Genomic DNA, 27,164 nt, shown 5'->3' on the forward strand with positions numbered 1-27,164 from the left:
ATAAAAGTGTTATCCATCACTCACATATACAGAAAAACATAGGAAAACAGGGCCCAGGTTGAAAAAAACCGAAGTTGCCCTTTAAAGCAGAAGTAAGCGGAATATTTGTGTTAATATAAGTCTTAAATAGTTATATCTTCCGACGGCAATCACTTACATAGAGTGTTTGGTCCGAAACACGGGTCTGTCAGTCACTCTAAGCCGAGGGGAAAACGTCTTATATACTTCCTTGTATCCTACAACCTTTATCCAATGAGGAGAGAGAACGAACGGCATGAAGGGCTGTGTGTGCAGCCAAGGGATGCGCGTGAATGTGGTGACGTAGGGACGAGGACCAATAGATCCATGACGAGGGCGGGGGCTGCTAACTAACGAAGTTAGCCAAAACGACCGGATCGCTTTCTTCTGCTTTAATGGCTGGATGTACAAACAAACACAGGGGGGCATTATGCATATATTGTCAATAAGGATAGATGTAGCCTCCAGACTTCACCCGTGTCTGAAGAGTGGTTTTAAAGCTCAGAGTGGGCTGTTCCACCGTCGCCATCTGGCAAAGTGTTGGGGAGAGTGTGGACCTAAGACTTCAGTGCATGCCGGCTTGTGGCAAACACAATGCTTACACACCCTCAACAATTCAAAACTCAGCCATGTAGTCCAACAAGTTTATTTCCTCTTAGAAGTTGGACATTTTCAACATGAGAGTTTATACCATTGACTTGTTTTTGGAACTGGCCTGAAGCTGCCATAAGAAGTGCAGTTTCTGGGGATTCTGTGTCAGCTTCATTTTTCAACCCAAGATGTTCCTGCAAAGAGTTTATGTAAAACCTCTGACCTCAGGCACCACATTCTGTTATACAGTATATCAGATGTTTAAAGAAAGCTTGTCATGTGGACCATGCCACCGCTATTTCTTAATATATCTTAATATAATCCAACTGGAATTTTATTGGCCCTATCCAACTCTGAGTCAGTGTCACCACCTTTGACACCAGTAGTGACGGCGCTGCTCTGGACATCAGCCTCTCCTCATTTAAAAAAAAAATGATGCATGACATGAAGGTCAGCTGTCATTCCTCTAAGTCAGTATCTGGGCTTCTGATTAAGGAAGGGAAGGAGGATTAAAGATGTGAGGAAGGTAAACGGCAGGGCAGAGTGGGGAGTCTGAGCTGCAGAGAGAGAGGGAGGTGCGTTGGACATTAGGAGTGAAAAGAGGAGGGAAGAGAGAGCTGAGACTAATAAAGAGGCAGGGAGGGAGGAGAACAGCTGGATGTTTGGCCGTGGGGAGTTGACCATCCATCAGCTAAGTGCAGAGCAAAGAGAGGACAGAGACACACAGAGGGAGAATGTAAACTAATTAGCCGAGACAAGTTAAAAATAAAAGGCTGTTGACTTTTCCCTGCCTGGGGGTTTAAAGTAGCTGTCTGATGGTGCTAAAAATATCTGTGCCGCCTTCTAGTCCCACACTTGCTCAGGTTGGATATGCGGCTCGTTGCCTGACTTAAAATGATACTATTCTTGTCCGGTCGCCGGCCGAGACGGGCTGACACCGGAGCTGACCGTGCTGTTATTTTAATAGTCTTAGCAATGTGTTTTGTCCGTGCTCTGCCGGCGTTGATCCAGCTCCAGCTAACATGCATCCGTGGTGTCCGAGTGTGCTTTATTAGTGCATCTGTTTGTTTGTTTGTTTGTTTGTTCATATTGGTTTTCTGCATTGTTTACGCTGGTAGGTGTGACAGCAAACTGTGTCTGGCTGGCCGGTTTCAGTGGAATGTGTCATGTTGATGCCACATCCCGACTCTCACCCACCCCAACACACACACACACACACATGCACAAAGCTGGAGGAGTGAGTTACTCTGTGGCATTAGATGCAGATGGTTGACAGGTTAAAGGAAAAACCAACATTAAAGGGATAATTCAAGTTTTTGACGTGCAGTCAAATCATCATTGTGATTTTATGGGACAATATTGTAAAATGCAATTTCAGTGTAAACAGTTATTTTATTTTTATTTTTCACTTCCAAAAACATAAAATTGATCATGTGATTTTTGTTGGGTCTTGTACCAAACAAATATATTCCTATACGTTTTGAGAATATGATTTGTTGGCCAGGGTGTCTGTAGCACCACGACACTTGCAGTGCTAACAATGCACAACAGTGTTGTGAAACATTTTACCTTTGTCCAAAATATTGCAGCTCCTGTGATTTGGATATTGCACTTGGCCATACTGTGATTTCCATCATATTGCAGTTAATTGTGCAGTTACCTGTAGGTTATCACCTGTCTGAAAATATTTTGGATGTAATGACAGAGCATATGAAAGGAAAAGTATACATTCAGACTTCTTGGACTAGAACTTGAAAAAGCATGTAGTTGCCATCTGAATCAGGATCACAATATGATTTATAGCCAAGAAGATTAACAACATACTAGGAATTTGTGTTTTGATGCATGACAAACAAGAATAAAACCCTCACAGAGCTTGAATACCTGAGTCATACACCATTTTTCCAGACTAGTCTACACAAACTGATGAAGCCACTTGGATAAGGGGCGAAACATATTCAAATCAAGACAAAAACTAAGTCCAGTTGATTTGATTCCATTACCTATAAAATAAGAATAAAAGATAACCAAAGATGAAACAAGTAGGCCTATTTCCGGTCTTACAACCTTATCTAGGCAATTAAAATTTACAGTAGGATTAATATTTACGATAACAATGTCAAGAAATGTCATGGAAAGAAATAAGTAGATACAATCCAAATCTGTCCACTGTTGAAAAGAAGTGTGGGGGATGTACAGTACCATCTGCATAGGAGTGTGTGTAGGAGCCTCCATCTATCCCAGTGAGGAGCCTTAGGCCCCGCCCCCGTTCCACACGAATCCGGCGTTTTCAGGGGGTGAAAACGGTATTTTTTGAAAACGGGTCCCAGAGTGGGAAAATTTGAAAACGCCGCCCCAGCGTTTTCGTCTGGACGGCCAATACGGGTTTTTTCAGAAACGATGATGTCATGCCCCCCGCCGCTCTACCTGTAACCTGAGACACACACACACACACACACCGCTGCAGCAGCTGCTGCACACTGACAGTCTATGCGCACGTAACAACAACAACGGCCGACTAACGTCGCGTCGCTCAGACGCTGCGGCTGAATCACGTCTGTTTAATCATCACTGATCATCATATTTACTCTGACACGACTCCCTGTCAACATTTAATCCCATGTTTGAGTTTGAATACAGCGGGGGACTTCTTCTATTGAATTACAGCGGGGACTTCCCGTCTTCTTCAGCTGTCTTAAGTGTTTATGTGTGGCAGGCAGCGCTGCAGCGACACACACACTCCACACACACGCCTGCAGTATGCAGGTACTACAGCGTTTTGGGTCGTTTTCAGCTGATTGTGTGGACGCAGATATTTTTGAAAACGATGCCGTGTTTACGGAGATTTTTTTCAAAACGATTAAGAAAAAGATCGGATTCGGTGAAGCCGCGTATTCGTCTGGACGGGGCCTTAATTCCTTGTTTGGGGTGTGACTTCTTCCTTCGCTTCACCGCACACAGCAACACCTCTTTTTGACCAAGAAGAAAAACTGCAAATTCTCTCATGTGTTGGTGACTGAGGAAAGCACTTGTGTACTCTACTACGTGTTTACTTTTACTGGTCAGAAGTAGAGCTTGAATCAAAGGCAGAGATGAAAGTCAGGAACAAACGCAGAACACACCTGGGGGTGGAGTGGGTGGGTGGGTGGTTGAGGGGGGCAATACAGGGAGCAGGGGGTGGAATTCATTTGTGGAAATGAAACTTGGATGCCCTGCAGGCTGCACTGCGCTGTCTGCCTCTGACAGTTACGGCATTGCCTCATGTGGAAGACCCGCTGGCCCAGAGTCAGATTTCACCATCCTCTGGTATGAGCATAATGATATCATGCTTTTTTTATGTGTTAGTCTAGAATAGGTTTAACAACAGTGGACAGTTTGTCACCTGCTTGGCAGCTTAAACAGCACGACTGCTGCCACATTAATACTGTGTATGGCATGTAAAGAAAGAGTGCGTCTTTGTGGTGTAATGTGAAGATTGTCACCCATGTGATACTCAGAGCAGCTCAATAATAAGCCTTAAACCGATGTGAGGCTACAAGAGGCTCAGTAATCTGAATAGTGCACAATATGGTGCAGGGTGACAGTGCATAGCCTGCTGTTAACAGGCTAATGGATGGTTGAACAGCACTATTTTGTGAGCTTCGACCCCCCCTCCCTTCACACACACTCACACACACAGGCACACCACCAGCACCCCTTTCTCTTCTCTCAGCTGTCGGCCTGCATTCCTCCATGCCTCTCCATTTATGGAGACACAGAGAAAAAGAAAAAGGAAAGAAACTCATATTAAGCACAAGATGAGTTTGTCCTTCAAGCTACAATATCAACTCTTCACTGAGATGCAGGAAGAAAAACACACACGGCCTAGAACGTGCAATCAGCTGGTCAACTGCCTCCCCAACCTTCACCACACTGAGTCAGGGCATCTGGAGAAACACCATGGGAGAAAGAAAACAAAAACGGGTCTTATCTATGTTGTGATTACTTACTTACTACAAATATTTAGATTTCAGAGGGAATTCTAATGTTTTAAAAAATTTCATTTTCATAAAAAAGTATACACTCACCAGCCTCCTAAACAGCTTTAATTCTCTATGACATAGATTCAATAACACTCAGTTAGGCTGTGGTGTTTACAATACACAGTTTGTACTGAGGGCCCTAAAGTGTGCAATAACATCGTCACCAGCCTGAACTGTTGATACAAGGCAGGATGGATCCATTAATGTTGTTTACCCCATATTCTGAATGTTGCAGCAGACACTGAGACTCATCAGACTAGGCAACGTTTTTCCAACCTTCAGCTGTCTGGTTTTGGTGCCGGTGTGATCTATAGCCTCTGCTTCCTGTTGTTTGCTGACCCGAGTGACACCAGATGTGGTTCTTCTGCTGCCACTGCTGCAGACCGTCTGCTTCAAGGTTCAGCCTGTTGTGATTCAGAGATGCTCTGCTGCAGACCTCAGTTTTAAAGAGTGGTGATTTGAGTTACTCTTTCTATCAGCTTGATCAGTCGTTCTCCTCTGACCTCTGGCATCAACAAGTACATTTCTGTCCACAGAAGAACTGCTGCTCACTGGATGTTGTCTCCTTATCTGACTCAGTCTCTGTAAACCATAGAAATGGTAGTGTATGGAAATCCCAGTAGATCAATTAGTTCCTTGAACTTCAGCAGATCCTCTTCACCATGTCCACAGTGATGTGATTGACCTGTTACATATTTGCTTTTGAACAGGTGAACCTGATACAGTGGCCAGTGAATGTAACACACTCATGGGACAACAGTTAGGACGTCAGTGCTTCACCTTCATACAAGTGTCTACATAGTGATAGATACCACCTTCCATTTATCTCTCCTTCATACCGTCCTGCCTCCACTGGTCTCAGCCTCCTTCACTGGTTTATGTCGAAGCAGCAGCGGCGTGATCACTGTCAGCTGTACAACCCATGACATCACCCGCAGGCCTGTTTGTTACAGCTTCAGCATCATGATAACAAGATATTCATCATCACTTACTACATTATTAGTCATTTGGATTGATGTTGATCTGCATTGTAGGACACCACGGTGACCAGGGAAACAGAGAAAGACTAAAACAGATGCATAAAAACTAGGAAAACTAGGTGATTTAAACCCATCACTGTGTAATAATTAACACAACATACTCTAATGAATATCCTGTTTTCATGACTCTGCAGATGTGTGAGTTCAGCCAGTGTGGTTTTCCACAGACAAATACACACAGACAGAGACACACAGAGATAAAAGACATCAAGAAAACCAATCATTAAACAACACATCAGACGTCTGCGTCGCTCCGGCACCCACCCCGGGCCCTCTTACACACATACACACACACACACACACACATGCACACAGAGCTTTGAGTGTGTGCCAGTAGTTTCCAGAATACATATCAAGTTGTGTCTGCATGAGTTTTCCTACTGTCTGTACTGTATCATCTATCTGACCTGCTCTGTTTGTGTGTTTCCACACTCTCTTCCTCTCTGTCACTGTCAGATAAAGAAGAAGGAGAAGGAGCTCAGGCCTGTTTTATCACAGGCCATTATGTCAGCTGTTGCTTCTGCTGGTAACGATAAATGTTAAGCAGCTCAGATTGTTACCTTACACCCAAACAAATCCTCTAATGTGTGTCTTTTGAGCAGACAACAAGCACATACTTGATGCTTACATTCACTTGGAACAATGGAGTTCCACAGGTTTGAGTGTCAGTCAGATGCCGGATGGATCCTGAGCTGTTACACTGTAATCATGAATGAGTGTGTCAGAAAAGCGGGGCGGTCGTGTTTGTGTAAATGCACAGGTGCACGTACGGGCCTCCAGTCTGAACTGTGAGCTAACCTCAAATGTATTTGTTGCTGACTTTGCTGGCACCAGCCCGACATCTGTCCAGATGCCAAGCAAACACAGTCTTCCTCTAGACTGTGTGTTAAGATTGTGTATGTGTGTGTGTGTGTCCATGTGAACTCCCCCTCTGCACTGTTCCCAGCAGGCTCCCTATCATGACCTGACAGCGGTGTCAGGTCATGATAATGCAATGTCTACCTTAATCACTGAGTGCAGGCCTGCAGAGAGCAGCCAGACACCAGCAGGTACAGCAGCCAGCCTCTATACTGTCAGCAGTAAAGACGTATCAACTCTCATTAGAGGACAGTGTGTAGGCAGCAGAGGCACCCAATTATACACTACACTGACATCATGACGGGATGTCAATGTTAAAATCTGCACAGTAACAGTCTGACTTTATTATTATCAATGTGCTATCTATGTGCTCTGTCGTTGTGACTGATATTTAAAGAGGCTTTTCAGATGCAAGTTAAACATAAAATCAGGCAGTGTGTTGATGGGAAAAAACATGTATTAAATCAAATGTCAGACCACGGTAAACATTGGAGACATTTTCCCAAAGAGTCATGAAAGGTTGCTTCCACAAAGTAACTTTTAGCTGGCAGAAATTATAAATAGATTGTCGCACAAAGATTAAGCAAACAAATATACAAATACAGTATATTGTTGCCCTCATTAAATGTTTGTGTACTACTGTCCATATACTATCTCCTGCTAGATATCTATAGCGAAGCTAGTTACTGGCTATTTAACCAAAGCATTGTGATGCTAGTTAATGTTTAAAGAGACCCCAAGGAGTTTGCTTTTGGTTATAAAAGAGTCTCATATTAATGTGGATGAATCTACATTACCCACACTTGTTAATGGGTCCATTTTTGATAAATATATTGTTTTGTCTTTATAGTTATTTTGATATTATTATTTAGTGGTCGACTCGCCCAGTATTTCCTAGTTTCGGTTTGCCGGACGCTGCCCTGCGGGTCATGGGAATAACGCCTCTGGATCACTAGTTGGCATCGTTTATGATCGGAACTACGACGGTATCTGATCGTCTTTGAACCTCCGACTTTTGTTCTTGATTAATGAAATGCTTTTGCTTTTGTCCGTCTTGCGCCGGTCCAAGAATTTGTGTGCGCAGAGGCTCATGGGAAATGTAGTGTGAAAACACTTCGCTTTCTGAAACTCCTCTTAGTCCCTTTATCATGTTGAACAGAGAAACAACAAGTCTGTTGCTTTAGAATGAGTCAAACAGATTGTCGACAAACTAACAACAATGAACTGACCTAGTAGTTGTTGGCTAACTACTAGCCATATTTTGCTAACAATAGATGGGCCGGTCAAAATTCATCGGCCAACTAGCAGAGTTATGATATAGAAAAACCATCTAAATTTGAAAAGAGAATTAGCTGCAAGCTAATTTAGAAATAGAGGTTTGAAGACTTAAAAAAAAAAAAAAAAAGAAACAGATACATTTACAGAATCTAGAGCATAATATCATTTGTTTGCTCAACTTACATTTTCTTTTTGCAATAATAATGTGCAAAGTGTCTTGTGTATATAAATCTTCCTCTATGCGAATGTACCATCACCAGCTCAGGACTGAATGTGATGTTGGAGTAGCAGCAGCTGCTGCAGCAGATGGCTGCGAGCAAGGCACCAAGCTCCCAGCTGCTCAGGTCAAACTGTGTGTTGTGTGCTGCGTAGCTCTCAGGTGTGAATGTTTAACACTGCGATGATATAAAGCAGGAAAAGACGAAGCCGTCAGCCTTTTTATTTATCTGATGGGGAATGTTATTATAAACTCTGTTAATTTGATTCACAGCGTAGGAGTGTTCACATGCTACACATTACTATGTCAAATGTGCACATGCTTGGAGGGAGGATTAGAAACACCTGTTGTGGACAGACCATAGACTGACAGCAGGACTCCTGGGACACACACACACACACACACACACACACACACACACACACACACACACACACACACACACACACACACACACACACACACACACACACACACACACACACACACTGTAGGATCTGTAGGAGGAGAAACTCATCAGGATGTCCAGTGGAATGTGGTACGGCTGCTGCAGGTTGTCATGAGAGTTTATAAGGTTTATTTTAACTCCCACACATAGCACGGCTGCTCAGCTACACCATGAGCTCTAGAGCTGGAATCGTAGACAGACATCATTTTAACTAAGACTAAATAGTCATTCATTCATTTATACTTTGAACCACCGCTAGTTTAAGTCGACCTCTCCATGACCTGTAGTGGTTGGTTTCCAGATATGGCCTGCTGCAGGGGCCTCCTGTCAGATCAGGTCTTTTGGACCCCTGCAGACAGCAGAGCCTGTTAACCTGCGGGGCCCTCTTGAGATAATCCTCCTCCCGCTGGATGTTTTCTCAACATTGAATCGGCTCTTGATCAGACAGGAGCTGTGCAGATGCAGGGGGGGGGGGGGCTCTTCATACTCTATGTGCCATGACCTTTATGAAGCTTCCATGCTAAATGTTTTTGCCAAGCACCAATACGATAACTGACCATCTCCCTTTGATGACCATGGAAATTGATAATGTACAAATATGACTGTTATTGGCTTATAGTTCTAATTTTAATAAGGTTGAAAGGAAATGGCCCAGATTTCTATGACCTGCTCTCCACTGTCATGTTGGTCTGGATCATCTCTGATACTCCTCAGTTGTTGGATTGTGTATTTGATGAGTTTGATGAGGGAAACTCTGCTCTACTGTTCTAAAAATAGCTTGCACAGACAATTAAAGGTAACAAACCTACTAAAACTATAGGGATTATGGCAATGGGCCAAAATGTTGAAGTATCTCTACTGAAAGTCTCATTTTTAAATCTAGAGACATCCTCGGCGTATTTACAACTAGGATCCCAGTGTGCATCTTTAAATGACTGATCTAAATCATGAAGCCTTTCTGCACCTTTGACAAATACACCGTTCCTCCAGAGAACAGATCTGATTACTGCTGCAGTGTTTGATCTTTCTCTAAAGAGAAACTCAACACCAGGTTGAAACGTTGTGTTTTGCTGCCCTCTCTGGTTGAAAGTTTCAAACCTGTTTCACCTCTGACCACACCCAGTATCAGTGAGGGGGTGTGGTCAGGTCAGGTGTGGTCAGGTGTGTGTTTTGAAGTCTCAGCTTCCAAGAGCACACCTGCACATCACTACAGCCAGGTGCACAGTTAGACCACTCTAGGTCAACAAAGACAAGTGTTTTAGGTTTTTTAAAGAGGAGTTTTGGGAGTTGTAGCTTAATTATGCTACATTTTTTACCTTAATTACGCCGGGTTTGTTGTAAAAAAAAAAAATGCACATGGCCAGGAGGAGGGTTAGCAAAACAGCAGAAAAGCGACCAGACTTGCATAGTTACTCTTTAAAAATCACAAAAAATACACAAAAGATCCAAACAAATACCTCTAAAAAAATGATGGCTTCTAAATGTATTTTTTGATTTTTATTTGTTGAGGATAGTTCTCTCGTCTCTCCAACCACTGACCTTCTGGCCAGTGAGCAGCTCCCCTGAAGCAGTAGGACTAGAAGGCCTTGCAGAAGGGCGAGGGATTTAAAAGGGTTAGATAATCTTTTCCAGCCCACATGTGATCCTGCCTGGAAATTCAACTGGTTAAATTCACAGGAACTTGTTATTCCAGACACCCTGCAGATATCAGATGCATCAGTGTGAGATCACAAGTGTCAGGATGATTTAATCAGAGGTGAAATGAAGCTCCGTCCTCATGCACACACTGATTCAAATTTATTTCATTTTACAAACAGAAAAAAAAGTTACAAATAACATTTAAATGTTTACAGAACATGAAACGAATTTTTAACTAGACAAAATAATTTATAAAAGGAAATTAAGATCCGTTATAAACCAGATTGCAGAGCTCAAAACATAAAATGTAATGATGCTGTTACAGTCTGTCTGCAGTTGCTTCTTTATTCACCTCTTGTCTGGGACTTTTTTGTGGGATAAAACAGATTGGTTGTGTGAGACAAATGTACAAATGAGTTCTTGAGTTTCCTTCAGTGCTTCTTATCCTGGATTTTCTTCCTCAGGAAGTGATAAGAGCTTTTGAAGTTTTTTCTTTATTAAATTGTTGTGATAAAGGAAATCTTGGTCTCTTGGTATCTTGGTGGAAATCTTTATGTGCCAATACAAGCTTGTGAATATGTGCTGTCTTAAAGTATTAGCAGTGAGTAGTATCACTCAGCAGCACCATTGTAACTCTAATTCATTTTCTGCACCCTCAGCCCTGGCTGCTGCTGTTGGCCAGGAGCCGGACCACAGCCACGGCTGTGCTCATGGCAGCTGTTACCCAGCAACGGGGGACCTGCTGGTTGGACGAGAGAAGAGCCTGAAGGCCTCATCCACATGCGGGATGAGGAGGAAAGAGCCTTACTGCATTGTCAGCCATCTTCAGGTCAGTACAAGTGAGAGTGAGAGCTGTTCCTGCCTGTGTTTCTCATCGACCCCTGAACTCTCTCCTCTGACCTCTCCCTGTCCCGCTGAAGGATGAGAAGAAGTGTTTCGACTGTGACTCCAGACGGCCGTACGACCCCGTCTACAACACCATCAATCACCGCATAGAGAATGTCATCACCACATTCAAACCTCACCGCAAGAAGTCCTGGTGGCAGTCTGAAAATGGTGAGAGGACCTTCTGCCCTGACGCCCATTGACTAGTAGCCATTAATTAAGGGTGACTTACGAGAATGGCAGCCATGAGCATGAGAGGATGAACACTATCTGTCAGGTTATGCGTTAATTTATTTCAAAACTGTGCAGCTATGTCCAAGTGAAGCAAATACCAATTTTTCATTGTGCTTTTTAGCCCTGGTAGTGATAGGTTTGGCTTAAAGATAGGGTTGGAGATCCTAAAAAACGGTTCTAGCAGGCCACATTTTGAAAATACACAAGTCAAAAGTCCAAGCCCCTTTCCTCAGACTTCTCTCCGAAGCCACGCCTCCAGAGCGCAGGAACATGCAGCACTTGTTCAGCATTGGGTTCACATCAAGGTGAAGCCGCAAAGGTATTTTTACCTGACTGTTTTACAGGATTGGCCATCCCACAGGAGACTGACTTCATTTTTGTGAAAAAGCATTTAAAGCAGAAGTAAGCGATCCGGTCGTTTTGGCTAACTTCCTGTCAGCCGATGGAGTTAGCAGTCCCCGCCCTCGTCCTTACGTCACCGCATGCACGCGCATCCCTTGGCTGCACACACAGAAAGGACCGCCCCTTTATGCCGTTCTCTCTCCTCATTGGATAAAGGTTGTAGGATACAAGGAAAGTTTTCTCCTCGGCTTACAGCAGAGCAGAGTGACTGACAGACCCGTGTTTCAGACCAAACACTCTATATAAGTGATTGCTGTCGGAAGATATAACTATTTAAGACTTATATTAACACAAACATTCCGCTTACTTCTGCTTTAATTAATTGGTTGCAAGTGCAGTGTGAAGAGGATTTCAAACAATTTTGTAAAAAATGCTCCAGAATAGGATCTCCACCCCTACCTTTAAGTATCTCAACGGGCACCACCAGTGGAGTGACATTTTTAGCTTTTAGTGAAATATCTCAACAACTGTGACAAAGTTATATGATTTCATAGATATGGTTCCCGGAGAATCACAATATGCTCCTATAAATGAATTAATTGAGCTGTAATCTCTTTAGCGATCTACAAGTTAATCCCAGTCCAAACTATCTAAATATCTCCATTATTCTGATTTATTAACAACCCAGTAGTCATGTCTGGTGCTACTGTAGCATGCTGACACACTAAACTAAGATGGTTAATATTACAAACATAAGCATGTTGATATTGTTATTATTATCTTGTCAGCATGCTGATATTAGCATAGAGCTGCTTGTGTGAGTATATATTGTAGTGTTGTGAAACAGACTTAATTGAAAACAGTTCTGAACTGATGTAATCAAATAGTCAAACGTTCTGTGCAACTCAAATGAGAGATGATTTCAGAGAAACATTAAGAAGCTGTAATTTACTCTAATTTAAAATGACACTCTTTATTGAAGTAAAATTGTCATTTTTATTACAGTGTCATAAATGTGTTATAAATAGTGCAAGCTCAGCTTTCTTTTCCATGGCTAACAATTTTGCACTGAACCTTTTAATTAAGGATACTTGAAGTGCTCCTAAAAGCTTTAATAAATAAGAACTGCACATACTGATGTTTCATTATGACCTCACCAAAATTGCTAGTATGACAAGATTACTGTGGCCTGTGTGTATAATGAAAGCTAATATATGAGAGGGATAGAGGCAGGATGGAGAGGGGAGAATGAAAGGACATAAGAAGACGAGGTGGTGGATCCTGATGCAGAAATAAGTCATTTGGAAAAACGGGAAAAGAACAAGATTCTGAAAGTTCAATAAAACCACAAGCACTGAGCAGCTAGTAACTATAGGGAACTTTAAAACACACACACACACACATGCACGGCACACACTGTGGCCAACATCCTCTGACCAGCTACAGATGGGCTTAATAACAGAGTAGGCCCTGCTCTGGCAAATCAACACAGGGAGGAAATGGGGATGACAGGGGAAGGAGAGAAGTTAAAGCGCTGATGGAAAGATAAAAGTGAAAGCTGAAGGAATACTAATGGAGAGTGAGTGGGGGACAGTAGTGAGGACAGAGAGACACAGTTAAACTGACTGACTGTATTTTCAGGTGCCACATAAATCTCCATCACAATGAGGGAGTGACTGTGAAACTCTGTGTGCAGCAGCCAGATGGACACACACAGGCTCATTTCAGCAGCTGTGTGAGCCATGATACTGTAAAGGAGTGCTCTGGGTGATAGCACTGTGCATCACCAACACATCCAGAATAGAACAGGGAGAAACAGAAGGAGAAGAAGAAGAAGAAGGGGGACAGGAAGTGTAGAGACTATTTTTACCCCTGGTTACTGCTGCTTTTCCATTGGCATCTGAGTGGCATCTTGCACAGTGGGCCTATTTGATGTGGATTACAGTGGTTTGATTGTGTGTACTAATTGGAATCGTCATTTCTTGGGACCATGCAAATATGCAAAGATGCAGGAATTACAAGGCACTGCAACAGGTGTGTGTGTGTGTGTGTGTGTGTGTGTGTGTGTGTGTGTGTGTGTGTGTGTGTGTGTGTGTGTGTGTGTGTGTGTGTGTGTGTGTGTGTGTGTGAGGCTCTATGACTTTCCCCAAAACTGCTCTATTATAAAGTCTCAAAATTTCCTCCTTGAATTGTTCTCTCACTCTCCCTCTGCTCTCCCTCTGTTTTCCCTTTCTCCAGCTGAGTCACACCCTTCCCTCTCTTTCCTTCCTGTGCCATGTCAACTCTGGCTGATTGTTTTTGTGTATGTGTGCATGGGTTTGTTGTTGTACTGTAGTTGGGAAGATAATGTTGGTTCGTTACACCTTGATATTAAGACTATAATCCATTATCATGAGGTACACTTCTGCTCTGAACCTACTTTTGGCTTCCACACACATGGCTATGTTGCAGGCCAATGTAATGTATGTGCATACATTGAATTTCCAATTATGAAATATGCATATATGAAATAAACAACAACAACAGAACAATTTCTATTTAAGTGTACAGTATAAATATTGTTATATATTCATATATATGAGTGTTTATATGTTATATATATTTAGGCCTATCCAAAGCCCATTAATATATTATTGCTATATAGTAGAGGTGAGTCCACTGAGACCACTTCCCCAGAATGTGAGGTTAGACATTAATTAAAATTAATAAGGAATTAATTAATGTTTAAGAAAAACATGGGATTTTTATGCCTGTGTTGTTTCAATAAACGTCCACATGTCATTAACACATAGGTGAACATGTTTTACTATATAAAAGATATTACAGTAGCCTATGTATATACACATTTTACTATAGATTTTTCACATCTTATATAAACACACAGCTTCATCTTATATCTGAATGATGCATACACTTGATAGGTGTCATATTATCACTCTTGATTATATGTAATGTGTGTATGATAAATCAAAGCACCTTCATGATAATGGCCTATGACATGGTTTGTGAAATTCCCGTTCTGTAGGAAACCATAGAGAACTGTGTAAACTTCTGGACAGAGACAGTGGAGGAGAGACTGATCCTACATCATCTGTCCCTGTTTATTGACAGGGGCTTGTTGACAGCGACTGGCATGTCTTTTTGTTTTACAGTTACCTTCGATAAAATTTGAAATACTAAAGTTTCTTAAACTTGCCAGCTGCATATTTTATGTACATTAGAGCAAAACTTTATTCAAGACATTGTTTATATAAGAAATCATCATTAGTGCAGCTTTTATGAAGTAGTTTGCTCGGCTCTACAGTGTAGCCAAGATGAAATACCATCCACTTAACTGCATTTCTCCTGTGTTTCAAAAGCTCTCCAAACTCTGATTCAAGCTTTTTGAACTCACCACATTAACACTGGTATCTCAGTCCTCAGACCCACCGCAGGCAAGATACTGAGTTTTTGGGTTTCCATTCATGTTGGGAGTTTTTGATCCTACGCACCTGTCACAGAGATGTTATGGGGTGCAAGAACCTTTTTTTTTTTTTTTGGCTATCACTATGCGCCTTAGGAAAGTTCTACGTGCCACACACATTCACACTCTAATTACTGTACCTGTTAGAAATGTCAGAAAAGGTGATTTCCCAGGATGCATTGATGTGTGCAGGCACGTGTTTTACATCCTACATCCGTGTCCTTTACCATGTTTTTGCATATACATATGAAAGAGCTACGTTGTGGTTTTCTTTACTGGTGTTAAGTTGTGAGATATAAAATCCATGTGGTGTGGCTTTTACATGTTAGTATGCAGGGCTAGGGGGAAACTCCTTGGCTTTGTACTGTTATTACAAAACACAGAGAACAGGAGAGAAAGTGGTCCTCAGAGTACAGTGGCCTTTTAGAGTGTGTGGTGTTGTACAACTCAGGAAGTGTGTAGGCTTTTCCAACTCACTCGCTCCATTTCTCCTGCCAAGACTGAATACGTTTTCCTGTCAAGAGGCTGTTCCGCAGAAGCACGGTTGCTATTTCACTTACTACTTACTCCCATTAAACTCTGTCAGAAATGAATGATAGAGAGGAAAATAACTGCCCGTGGTTGATGAATGAACGAACAGTTGGGAATTGTAAAGCAATGGTTCGGTTTTTGTAACATTTCACTGTATCATTCTCAACACAGTTAACTTAAGATGGGTTTTATTGGCATGATAGTAATGTTGATGTACATGTATACATTAATTTACAGTATATTATTTGCATGTCTTGTGCGTGTGTGTTATGTGAATCATCCTCTCTGTGTCCTCTTTCCACCAGGAAAGTCGGACGTCTTTGTCCAGCTGGATTTGGAAGCAGAGTTTCATTTCACTCACTTGATCATGACCTTCAAGGTAAAACCAGAGCTTCATCCACTGGCCATCATCTACAAGCTGCTGAAGAGAATAAGTCTCTCAGACTGTTAGGAAATGTGAGAAGGTTTGTCTAAGATGCGCCTCTGTTGCAGACTTTCCGTCCAGCGGCCATGTTGATTGAACGCTCGGCAGATTTCGGTCGTACCTGGCAGATTTATCGCTACTTTGCTCATGACTGCGCTGCCGCCTTCCCCGGAATCAACCAGGGTCCGTTGGGTAACATCAATGATGTCATCTGTGAGTCGCGCTATTCGGATATCGAGCCATCAACGGAGGGAGAGGTGAGTGATTGATTATGCATCAACATATTCAGTTTTAGTGAATAACTGTAAACATGTTTGCATTCATAGTTTCAGTTCATAGTAAAATATTTTTATATACATATACAGTATAGTCCCCAATATATATTTGCCGTATATAACTTTAAGGAATTGTTCGTTATTTATTCTATATAAAGACTGTGGGCAGGTACACAGCTTGTCTGGTGGTGTTGGAAGTTTTAAATCTCTCCCACTGTATTTTTGTGCACAACTAAATATGGATATGTTGTGGTGATTAGTAAAATGTAAAGTTGAGGTGGAAAGATTTTATTACCAGAGCCAGGTCAGTAATTTCCCTCTGCTTTCAGTTTTTATGCTAAACACTGCTGGCTCCAGCTTCATATGTAGTCCTACATACCTCAGTATTATGATGATCTACAAGTCAGGCTCTTAAATGTCACATACTGTCAAACACACTGGTTTCCTGTTGAGTAATCAACTAAAGCTTTTGTTAATTAGCTCTTTCACTTAAGAGCAGAGTAGAGCAGAGACAAGAAAAACCTGCCCATTCTTCGACACACCTACAGGAAATTCAAAGTCCCTAAGCACTTGACTAAACCCAGCGCAAGAAAAACCACAACCAGAATGTCAATATTACTATTTGTGATTTAAACTCACGCTCCAGTAGTTGCTTCTTTTCATGTTACCAATATTTCATGTCTCTGTTGAAATAATAATAATGTGCATACATAATATATATTCCCTGGCCTAGGTCATCTACAGAGTGTTGGATCCAGCCATCAGGATCGAGGATCCATACAGCCCCAGCATCCAGAGTAGGTCACACTCACACACATCTTTGGTTGGACCACAGCAAGAAACACAAATGTCTGTGACTGACTGACTGACTGACTGACTGACTGACTGACTGACTGACTGACTGACTGACTGACTGACTGACTGACTGACTGACTGACTGACTGACTGACTGACTGAGGAAGTTTCACCATTAGAGTGTATTGTTGAGAGTTCCCCATGGGCCACTGCTCTTTCAAGATTAATTGTTCATATGAACTGTTTTTGTAACACAATCAAACTATGTTTGCAGGGACACACAAATGACAAATATATTTGTATTCATTCTTATAGTATTACATAATGTCAGAAAACATACAGTCTAAGTGTTGGTACAGCCGTGTAGCTAGAGGTTTCCTTCATTTAAATGATGACATAAACTCCATTTGAAATAAGCTTTTATCATGAAATACATCATAATTGCAGTGGGAAAATGAAATGAAAATGCCACAGAGGAGGAAATCTTACACAAATATCAAAACCTATTCAAACTTTGCTCCGAAGACAATTCTGACCTGTTCCTTTGTGAGTTATATTCACACTTGTCACCTTAAATCAAACTCCAGCAGGCACAGTTAGCTCTTGTTATCCAGCTGTGACACATTACAGACTGCAACGGCCTGTCTCTCTGGGGTGTGAAACATGGCCCTGCTGTGTGGAAGGCATGGAGGGATGTGAAAAGCAGCTGTTTCTCTCCCACACAGCCTCAATGTCCTGGTCCTCGTGTTTAGACTGGCAGGACATGAGAGTTTTTCCCAGAAACCCGAGCTGGGTTTCCAATGCAGCAGCAGAGGTTGACTCGTTCTCTTGTCAGATATTTGAATGTAACTGGCCCACGAGTCGACCTCTGACTCCTCACAGCTGAACTATCTCTATTTGCTCTCTTCTGTTGTCAAGACAATGAATCACCAACCTGATGGAGTTGTGCTTTTGTAGCCTTTTTCCCTACATCACTTGACTGAGAATGGGTTACAGTTTGCCCTGAGTTTAATCCTCCAGGTCAGCTTCCTCTCAATACATACCCTGCCTCATAGATATGCAGACTGTAACCCCCAACCCCAACCCTAGCCTCTAACCTTTGCCGTGTTTTGGAGATAATACTCAATACTAAAAAAAAGAGTTTTTTACCTGACTTCCTCTGTGCTCAAACTGATTTCTAACTTACCCTCAACATTTTTTAAAACTTGGTTGCATTTCAGATTATATAAAAGTAACCACATATCAGCTACAGCCTGAATGTGAAAAATTACGATAATAAACTTGTGTATTGTCATGATGAACATGTTAGCTAACTGTTATTAGTATAAATATTAGCTTTGTTGTGCAGGTGCTCAGTCCTGCACAACATTAGCATTTGGCTTGAAGCACTACAGCCTCGTAGACTCTTGTTTTTAGCGTCTCTGTTCATGACAATCAAACAAAGAGACGTGTGCAACCAGCAACCTGTTTCTCATCTCTCTGTAAGTTCAGTTACACAGCGTAGTAATATATGTCAGTCTCAGTTTCAGATCTTGGCCCGCTGAAAGCTGCTGTTTGGCTGCTGCAGTCACCGCTAACTGATCTGTAGGGCTGTTCTCCAGTCTGCTGTTAGGACAGGAGCAGAAACAGACACTGTGTTGTGGAGCTGGATTAGCTCTTGTCTGTCAGAGAGGGATTTTATTACTGCAGATAAAGTCAGCGGGGTAGAGGTAGAGGTCCAGAGTTTGGAGGAAACTAAATCCCCCCATGAACCATTTCATCCATTTGTAATGCTGCTGCTGCTACAACTCCACAGGCAGTGAGGAATGACCAGAGAACAAGGAGCCTGAGTGTTATTAAATGCAGGGCACAGCCGAGACATTTCTTGTTTTTTGTGGAAAAGAACAGTTTGGAAAGCTGATTATGAATGCTCATTATAATCACTATAATCATCGTGCTGATAATGATGGCAATACTGATTTATGCTAAAATTACAGTGCATTTTTCTGCCTCATTTACTAATCCAAAGGGTAGACTTGTTTTCCACTATGAACACAAGTCTTCTTGAAGTCAGCAGTATTATTCACTCTGTGCCTACCGGCACTGGCATTTCAGGTTCAGGTTCAGGTAACTTTTGTTGTACCCATAGGTTAACTTTTTTGCAGTTCAAGTGTGTTTCCTCTCCTGTTGTCCGGTGAGAGTGGACCCTCAGGAAGCAGAGCAGTCTGAGTGATTTTATGTCACAAAGAAGGGAGATATATGTGTAAACTGTATTAATAAGGAATACTTAACATAGTTACACAGTTTGTGCATGTGTGGGTGTGTTTGTGTGTGTGTGTCACAGATCATTTTTGGGGACAAATTTCAGGAAGTAGATTATCCAACTGGGGACAAAAGCTATGTCTGTATGTGTTCCCTATGTGTGTGTGTGTGTGCATGTGTGTGTTGAGAGCTCCTGGTGAACAGCTGGACTCAAACAGCAGTGACTGTTCCATCCAAGTTATCTTTGTGTGGGAGGCACCAGTTCAACACCGCATTGAACTCACCCATTACTGTCCATCATTTTCAGATTTTCCATCCTCTGGAAATTTTCATGAAAATTGCAAATGGCATTGTTTATCCCATGTTGTCTTTTCAAAGAGTAAATTGAGTTTTACATATGAGGAAAGTGTTCAGACCAGTCAGATGCACCTACAGTATGTCAAAGGACTGACCATTTATAGTAAATGGTGAGGCTGTCTCGATGTCAGCCCCTAAACACATGATCATTAGATGTTTCTATTTAATTCAACAAAACAAAATATGACACATGAGTGAAAAGGTGAAAATATTTAAACACAACATTGAGATTTAAACCGCTCCTTTAAAACTACATCTCCTTTCTCTTGTTGTGACCTTAAGGTGCCTCAAGCACTCAGAGTGATGAACTAATCCTCAGACCATCCAGGATTATTAACAGTTGTTTTCCCATAATGCCTTGCCACAGAGCTATGCCACGCTCCGCTGGCCCTGACTTTCTCTCTCTCTGGGGCAAAGGTGCTTAAGTGTGATTTGGTGTGTGAGGTTTCACATCAGCTTGTGTCATACAGTAACAGCCAACTGAAATTAAACTCCATGTCCTCGTCCCATCAGACCAGCTGAAGATCACCAACCTGAGAGTGAACTTCACCAAGCTCCACACGCTGGGAGACAACCTGCTGGACCCAAGGGCAGAAATAAAGGAGAAGTACTACTACGCAATGTACGAGCTGGTCGTTCGTGGAAACTGCTTTTGCTACGGCCACGCCTCAGAGTGCGCCCCCATCGATGGCATCAAGGATGATATAGAAGGGATGGTCAGTGTTGAAATATTATTGATTAATTAATTAGCCCAGTTTTCCTCCCGCAAGCTTTCACTTCCCATACAGATACAGCCATAACTCTCCCTCCCCCTCGTCTCTGTTTTAAGGTTCACGGCAGGTGTGTGTGTAACCACAACACCAAGGGTTTGAACTGTGAGCAGTGTGATGACTTCTACAATGACCTGCCCTGGAGACCAGCTGAGGGACGCAACAGTAATGCCTGCAAGAGTGAGTCCAGTAAAGGAAGCACACAGGGTCTTGAGTGCTGTGCAAAAACATCAATATGTATAAAGTTAGTTCATATTAATGAAAAATGACATCACATATTGATTATGCTGCTGTTTCACTGACTTTTTGTCAACAGGCTAATGTAGCTATGACAGTGGCTGACACTTTGGGCTGTTTACACCTCTAAAAATATAACCTCAGCTGCTGACCCATGCACCTGTGGACAGTAAACACTTGGAGAAAGTGAGGGGGAAAAAACAATCACACAGCGTCAGCTAAGACTAATGTTTTTGATCTGTTTTCTAGAGTGTAACTGTAACAGCCATTCGAGCCAGTGCCACTTTGACATGGCGGTGTATTTGGCCATGGGTAACAACAGTGGAGGCGTGTGTGACGACTGTCAGCACAACACCATGGGACGCAACTGTGAGATGTGCAAACCGTTCTACTACAAAGACCCAGTCAAAGATATAAGGGACCCACGAGTCTGCATAGGTGAGTGAGTAGTAAGTGATCCAGTGACAACAGTGGCTATGATTCATAAACTTATCCATTAAAACTTTCCTACTCTCTGTCTGTCCCGTAGCTTGTGACTGTGACCCAGATGGTTCTCAGAACGGGGGGATGTGCGACAGCCACACCGACCCCTCCCTCAGCATGGTGGCCGGTCAATGTCGCTGCAAGGCCAATGTTGAGGGGCCGCGTTGTGACAAGTGTAAAAGCGGCTTCTTTGGCCTGAGCGCTGAAAACCCTCAGGGCTGCCAGCGTGAGTACACACAGACATAGAAATATTATAAAGACCCAGTTTTAATGTTATTAGGACAATATTGCCAATTCCAATATTAGTAAAAAAAAATGTCAATAACCAGTCAAATAGTCGATATTCCTCAAATATGTAGCGGAGGCAGAACATTTTAACAATACATAACTAATTCAATATAGCCTCAGTGCAGCACTGCAGTAAACACTTAAAAAATGTCAATACAGATTAAATAAAATTAATAAACTAGAAACTAAACTACAAAAAGGTCAAAAAGCCCTCAATGAATTATTACACACTTTCTTTTCACCGACAGTGTTGTGTGGAAAAGAGGGAAACACAAAACGATAATGAGATGCCTAATGCGAAGACTCAAATCAGCTGATTTAAGTGTCTATTATATAAAAAAATGTTTGAACAAATTCACAATCAGCTTGCAGCTATCCTAACTTACATCTTTTCAGGCCTGAGCTGTATCTTCAGTCCCTCTCTCAGGCTGCATGTGACCCCAACAGCTGCCACAAACAGGACAGTACAGATTGTGCTTGTTCATATGAAAAACACAGGGTAGGAAAATGTCTGCAAAAAACTTGCCATAAACTCAATTACTGCGAGTCCATGATAATACTGAACAGAAAGAGGCCAGTTTAGAGAGCTTTTAGTAGATTATTCAAACAAAAATGTGAACTAAAATATTACATTTTGTTGAGGTGTCACCAGCGTTTCCCTCTGCTCTGCAGCTTGCTGGTGCGACCACAGAGGAACAGTCTCTGGCAGCTCCCAGTGCGACCCAGTCAGTGGAGACTGCTTCTGCAAGCGCCTGGTCACCGGTCGCAGCTGTGACCAGTGTCTGGTGAGACATCGCCAAACGACACTGACTTTTATTTTCTGACTTAAATGGAAAATCTCACACTTTCTTTCATCAAATTTTCTGCCTGTCTATCAGTCTCTTACTCTCCCTCTGTCTCTGACTATGAACCCTGGTAATGTGACAGTGAACAAGACACCCTCACTTATATTTTCCGTTTCCCTTGCTAATCTTTTCTTGCTGACCTTCTGACTGAGTGAGAGTTTACTTCATTTGGTCTTTTGGTCTTTGATCTCTTTTTTTTTTACCCCCTTTGTTATCATCCTGTTTTTGATATAATTCAAAATTAACCTAAGCAGTGACTCTTGATTTGTTGGTGCTGCTCATCTCCTTTACACACTCTGTTTCTTTCTCCTGTTTATCTCTCACCCTCTCTGCCCACCACTCAGGAAGTGAGGTGGTGAAGCTTCCTGCTATAATTCATCCTCTTGTCCCAAACCTACTCAGCCAGGAATAGTGTAGGCAGGAATGTGAGCTCCTTCCTGGGCTCTGTGTCTAAATTTAGCCCAGGGATTTGAGGCTTGTCCGGTCGGTGTGGGTTACAGCAGGCCCTAAAATGGTCAGGGCCTGGACACCGTCCGAAAGCGGATCCTATCGCCCGTGTGAAACCTCATTTTAGAACCAATAATGTCAACAGTGGAAATAATATTGTGAAGAGAAAACACACAACACAGTAATATTGCCAGTTAAATGCAGATTCACAGCATAAAACCTATAACATTTAATGTCTTTATAAGGTTTCATATGGTAGTTTTCCAGACAGCTGTCAACTCTTAACAAACTAGTGAGAAACACAAACAAACAGCAGTATCACTGCAGATGGATGGATGATGAGGTCCTGTCCACAGAATTGAACTGGACTGATGCAAATACAATGCATGAATATGAATATAACACTAATAGAGAAGTGCAAGCACATCAGCCAAAACACAGTCAAGATGAAAAGTGAAATGCTGACTCTAGTAAAATCCAGTTTTCAGCGTGGCAGTAATGATGTGCCCTGAAGCTATGAATGTTGATTTACAGGATTAGAGCACTGGATACAATATGTATGACTCACACATAGTCATGACAGTCAAACTGCTGGGGAAGTTCCCCTCATATCAGTCTGTAATAGCATGGAGGGGGGCGAGTGCATCATGTCTGTCTGGAGCTAACTGTCTGTCCTCCTGTCTCTGTCTGTCAATCACCCCGTCCTCTGTCCGTCCTCCTGTGTTTCCAGCCGGAGCACTGGGCGCTGAGCCACGACCTGAACGGCTGCAGAGGCTGCGAGTGTGACATTGGAGGAGCGCTGGACAATCAGTGAGTGGAGCTTCAGTCCTGAGTCATACATCAAGTCTGAGGCTGTTACAAATGGAATTACACAGAGGGTTTTCACTTTAACACACAACATAAAAAAAAAACTGATTACCGTCACCAAAGCAGCAGCTGCAGCTTTGTGCGCCAACCTTGTTGCCCTGGGAGCAGTATTTGGTTACAGCTCCTGATAAATTTGTTCACATCAAATTCAAACTTCATACAATAATCCAGTCACATTATGGAAATAGAAACAGCACAGAAGATCTGTCAGTCAATCCAGTTTTAAACAACACCAAAAAAAAAATGTCATTCACATTATGTCATCTTTCTCAGTAAAAAAAAGAAAGTTCTAAAGCAGTTTGTCTTTGATCGTCAATCAAATGGTTATGTGAATCACACATAACTGTCTGTTGTAGGAATGAATGGATCTTTTTCTACAAGGTCCTGGGGGGAAATTAAGGCAAATTAACTCCTCCTACTTTGACACTGTAGGATATTTTCATTTCATGAAATTAGATTCATACACGGACATTCTCCTCAACACACACAATGCAAGGAACAAATTAGTTCACACATGTACTAGTTAAATACTCCATTTCATAAACAGTCTGTCTGTGTGTATTTGGGTTAGTGGTACATAATAAATAATGATATTGTTAACACATCCATACCAGTTATTATACTTCACTATGTGTGTTAAACGTGTTGTTCATATAATTCAGCTGCCTGTTGTTTTTATGTATGTATACTGTAGTACAGCTGTGCATTGACACTAAATACATTACTTTCTCTTCTCTTCTCTTCTCTTCTCTTCTCTTCTCTTCTCTTCTCTTCTCTTCTCTTCTCTTCTCTTCTCTTCTCTTCTCTTCTCTTCTCTTCTCTTCTCTTCTCTTCTCCTCTCTTATGATTTGGTTTTAACTTCTCATCTAGTGCCATCATGTGGTCAAAATCTACAAAATACCTGAAAAGTTAAAGATAGCTCCATCAGCTTCTGCTGCACTTTGTCTCTGCTATAGTAAAATGTTTTACTGTAATGTTAGCATGCTAACATGCTAAACTGAAATGAACTTGGTGAGCAAATACTTGCTAAACATCAGTGTTTACAGTTACTGTAAGTTGGTATCAGCATTTAGCATGGCTGTAGATTTTGTCTTGTTATGAGGAAGTGATGAGTTTAGTTTTTCAATCTGAGACCCAGCCGATACCTGTAAAACTGAAACTGTCATTATTTATATTATTAAAGGTGAAGCATCCATCATTGGCAGCTAAGCCATGCAATATAAACTGTGGCAATTAGATAACAAAATGAATGTGTCTTCTCTGCAGCTGCTCCATGGAGAGCGGTCAGTGTCGCTGCCGCAGTCACATGACGGGACGCCAGTGTACACAGGTGGAGTCTGGATATTTCTTCATGGCTCTGGATCACTTCCTTTATGAAGCAGAGTTTGCCAAAATGGGACAGGTGAGACACCCTTGTGCTCCCATCAACACACACTGGTATTGGTGCAGCTCTGTGGTTTAGCATTGAAGCATAATTAAATAAACATCCTTGTACACTCAGGGCTGCATGCTGGAGACCAGGGAGCACCAGCCCGGTCGCCAGGCCTCTTGGACGGGTTTTGGGTTCGCCCGCGTACCTGAGGGTGGCACTCTGGAGTTCGAAATCAGTGACATCCCCTACTCCATGGAATATGACTTGCTTATTCGCTACGAGGCGCAGGTCTGTGTTTTTGTACATTTATTATCGATGAGATGAGTCTTTATTGTCTCCCTTGGGAGAAATTCATTTTGGACAGACCAGAGACTCCAGGCGCCACAAATACATACAGACATAAACAATCACCATCTAAGACTACAAACAACACCTGCTCAACACAACACACCACCATATCACCTCCACAAAGCTCCACGCACGCCCACCCACAGATGCCCAGAAATGACTACACAAAGAATTATTGCACAATGCCCTACGTGAACATATACAGTAGATGAAATAATAATTGCACAATGCCCTATCTGACCACTTGCTACAGCAGCAATGGCCTATATCACATTATTGCACATTCCTCTTTACACACAGCAACACAACACCACACCACATTATCATATATCATCTGCTGGTAATTTTGCAAAATATTCTTCTGAGAGTTAGAAGAGATGAGATCAGTACCGCTCTCATATTTTTTCCTGGAGGTAGTTGGAGGTTGCCTCTCAACCTCACAGTGACAACAAGATGACAGAAAGTCACAAACATAATCCTTTGTAAAACCACAACTTTTCACCCTGTCATTTCTCCAGATGTAACATGTTGATTGATTGACTGATTGATTTTATTTGACACTTTGTTATAAAACATGATACATTTCTGCACCATAGTTAAAACAGAAGGTCGGGATAACACAATAAAGCCACAGGGCTTATTTCCATTGTGGTCCCTAAATACAACATCATGAGCCCCAAAAATCACAGTAGTCCAAGAGTGAATATACATACATACAGTAAATACACTATGATTGGTGTCTGAGCCATTTTTTCAGTTCCTTTTTAAATCTTTCTGTACTGCTAACAGAATTAAGAGTTCTGCGTAAGCGATTCCACAAGATGGTTCTAACGTACAGAAAAGATTCTTTTCCCACATTACCCCATACTCTTGGGGGCACAAAGTCTGTCAAACTGCTCCTAGTAGAGTACATATGAACCTCAGTAACCCGATTAAAATAATTAATGAAGTAGTTGGGAACATGTTCAAGAACGATCCTATGGACGTTACACAACTGTAACTGATAGTTAGTTAGTGAAGTGGAGGTGCTGGTGGTCAGATTCTGTTACCTTTGGAGAAAGCCTGGCTAGATTATTCCTGTTGCTTTTAGTCATTAGGCTAAATTGGCAATCTCAGATCTGACAGATATAAAATAGTGATACAGTATGACAGCATAACCAAATTACAATCTCATCTATGTGCAGCCTTTCATGTACAGGAATAAGATGGGAGATGTGCAGGTTTTAGCTTCATGCCCATCAGTCATTACTTATACATGTATTTTACATCTGCATTCTTAATTAATTTCCTATTTTAAATCATACTTTGAATTTTTTCTCTTCACTTATTCATGTTCATATTTCACGATCAGTAGCTTCTGGCTCTACTGTATATTAACCATATAACACTGATGTTGACCAGATGCCACGGGACTGGGAGGAGGTGCGGATAACGCTAATCCGTCCAGGACTGATTCCGACCAGCAGCCCCTGTGGAAACACCATCCCGGATGATGACAGACTCATTGTCTCCCTGCCGGCCGGAGCCAGGTCTGTGGCTCAAACACACACACACTCAAACACACTGCCCACTGTCTATAATCGCTCATTATAACCTGTGTGCTGATTGTTGTTGCCTCAGGTTCATGGTCCCCCCTCAGCCGGTGTGTCTGGAGAGAGGTGTGACCTACACCCTGCGCTTCGAGTTCACACGCTACCAGGATGCCAACAGTATCCTCAACGGAGCGGCCAACGCTTTCCTCCTTGTGGACTCAGTGAGATCCCCCCCCCCCCCCCCCCCCTCTTACTCATAAATAAACTGTAGTTTTTAAATTCCAGACACAAACATCTCCGTCCTCTAAACGCCTGTGG

General features: G+C 42.1%; 1 protein-coding gene across 2 annotated transcripts in view; it reads left to right on the forward strand.

Annotated features, from left to right (window-relative positions):
• The window catches only part of lamb2 (laminin, beta 2 (laminin S)), a 51,355-nt gene that overhangs the window by 11,154 nt on the left and 13,037 nt on the right, over window positions 1–27,164 (forward strand). For both annotated transcript variants that reach the window (XM_083975426.1, XM_083975427.1), the window contains exons 3-17: window positions 10,770–10,939; window positions 11,031–11,166; window positions 15,871–15,944; window positions 16,058–16,246; window positions 16,998–17,061; window positions 20,171–20,373; window positions 20,487–20,607; window positions 20,914–21,102; window positions 21,194–21,373; window positions 22,108–22,220; window positions 23,458–23,537; window positions 24,861–24,996; window positions 25,096–25,254; window positions 26,716–26,843; window positions 26,935–27,067. In XM_083975426.1, the coding sequence (XP_083831552.1) occupies window positions 10,770–10,939; window positions 11,031–11,166; window positions 15,871–15,944; window positions 16,058–16,246; window positions 16,998–17,061; window positions 20,171–20,373; window positions 20,487–20,607; window positions 20,914–21,102; window positions 21,194–21,373; window positions 22,108–22,220; window positions 23,458–23,537; window positions 24,861–24,996; window positions 25,096–25,254; window positions 26,716–26,843; window positions 26,935–27,067 (2,075 nt within the window). The remainder of the gene's footprint in view (window positions 1–10,769; window positions 10,940–11,030; window positions 11,167–15,870; window positions 15,945–16,057; window positions 16,247–16,997; window positions 17,062–20,170; window positions 20,374–20,486; window positions 20,608–20,913; window positions 21,103–21,193; window positions 21,374–22,107; window positions 22,221–23,457; window positions 23,538–24,860; window positions 24,997–25,095; window positions 25,255–26,715; window positions 26,844–26,934; window positions 27,068–27,164) is intronic.

Source organism: Trachurus trachurus, assembly GCF_905171665.1.
Source record: "Trachurus trachurus genome assembly, chromosome: 7".
NCBI lineage: Eukaryota > Metazoa > Chordata > Actinopteri > Carangiformes > Carangidae > Trachurus > Trachurus trachurus.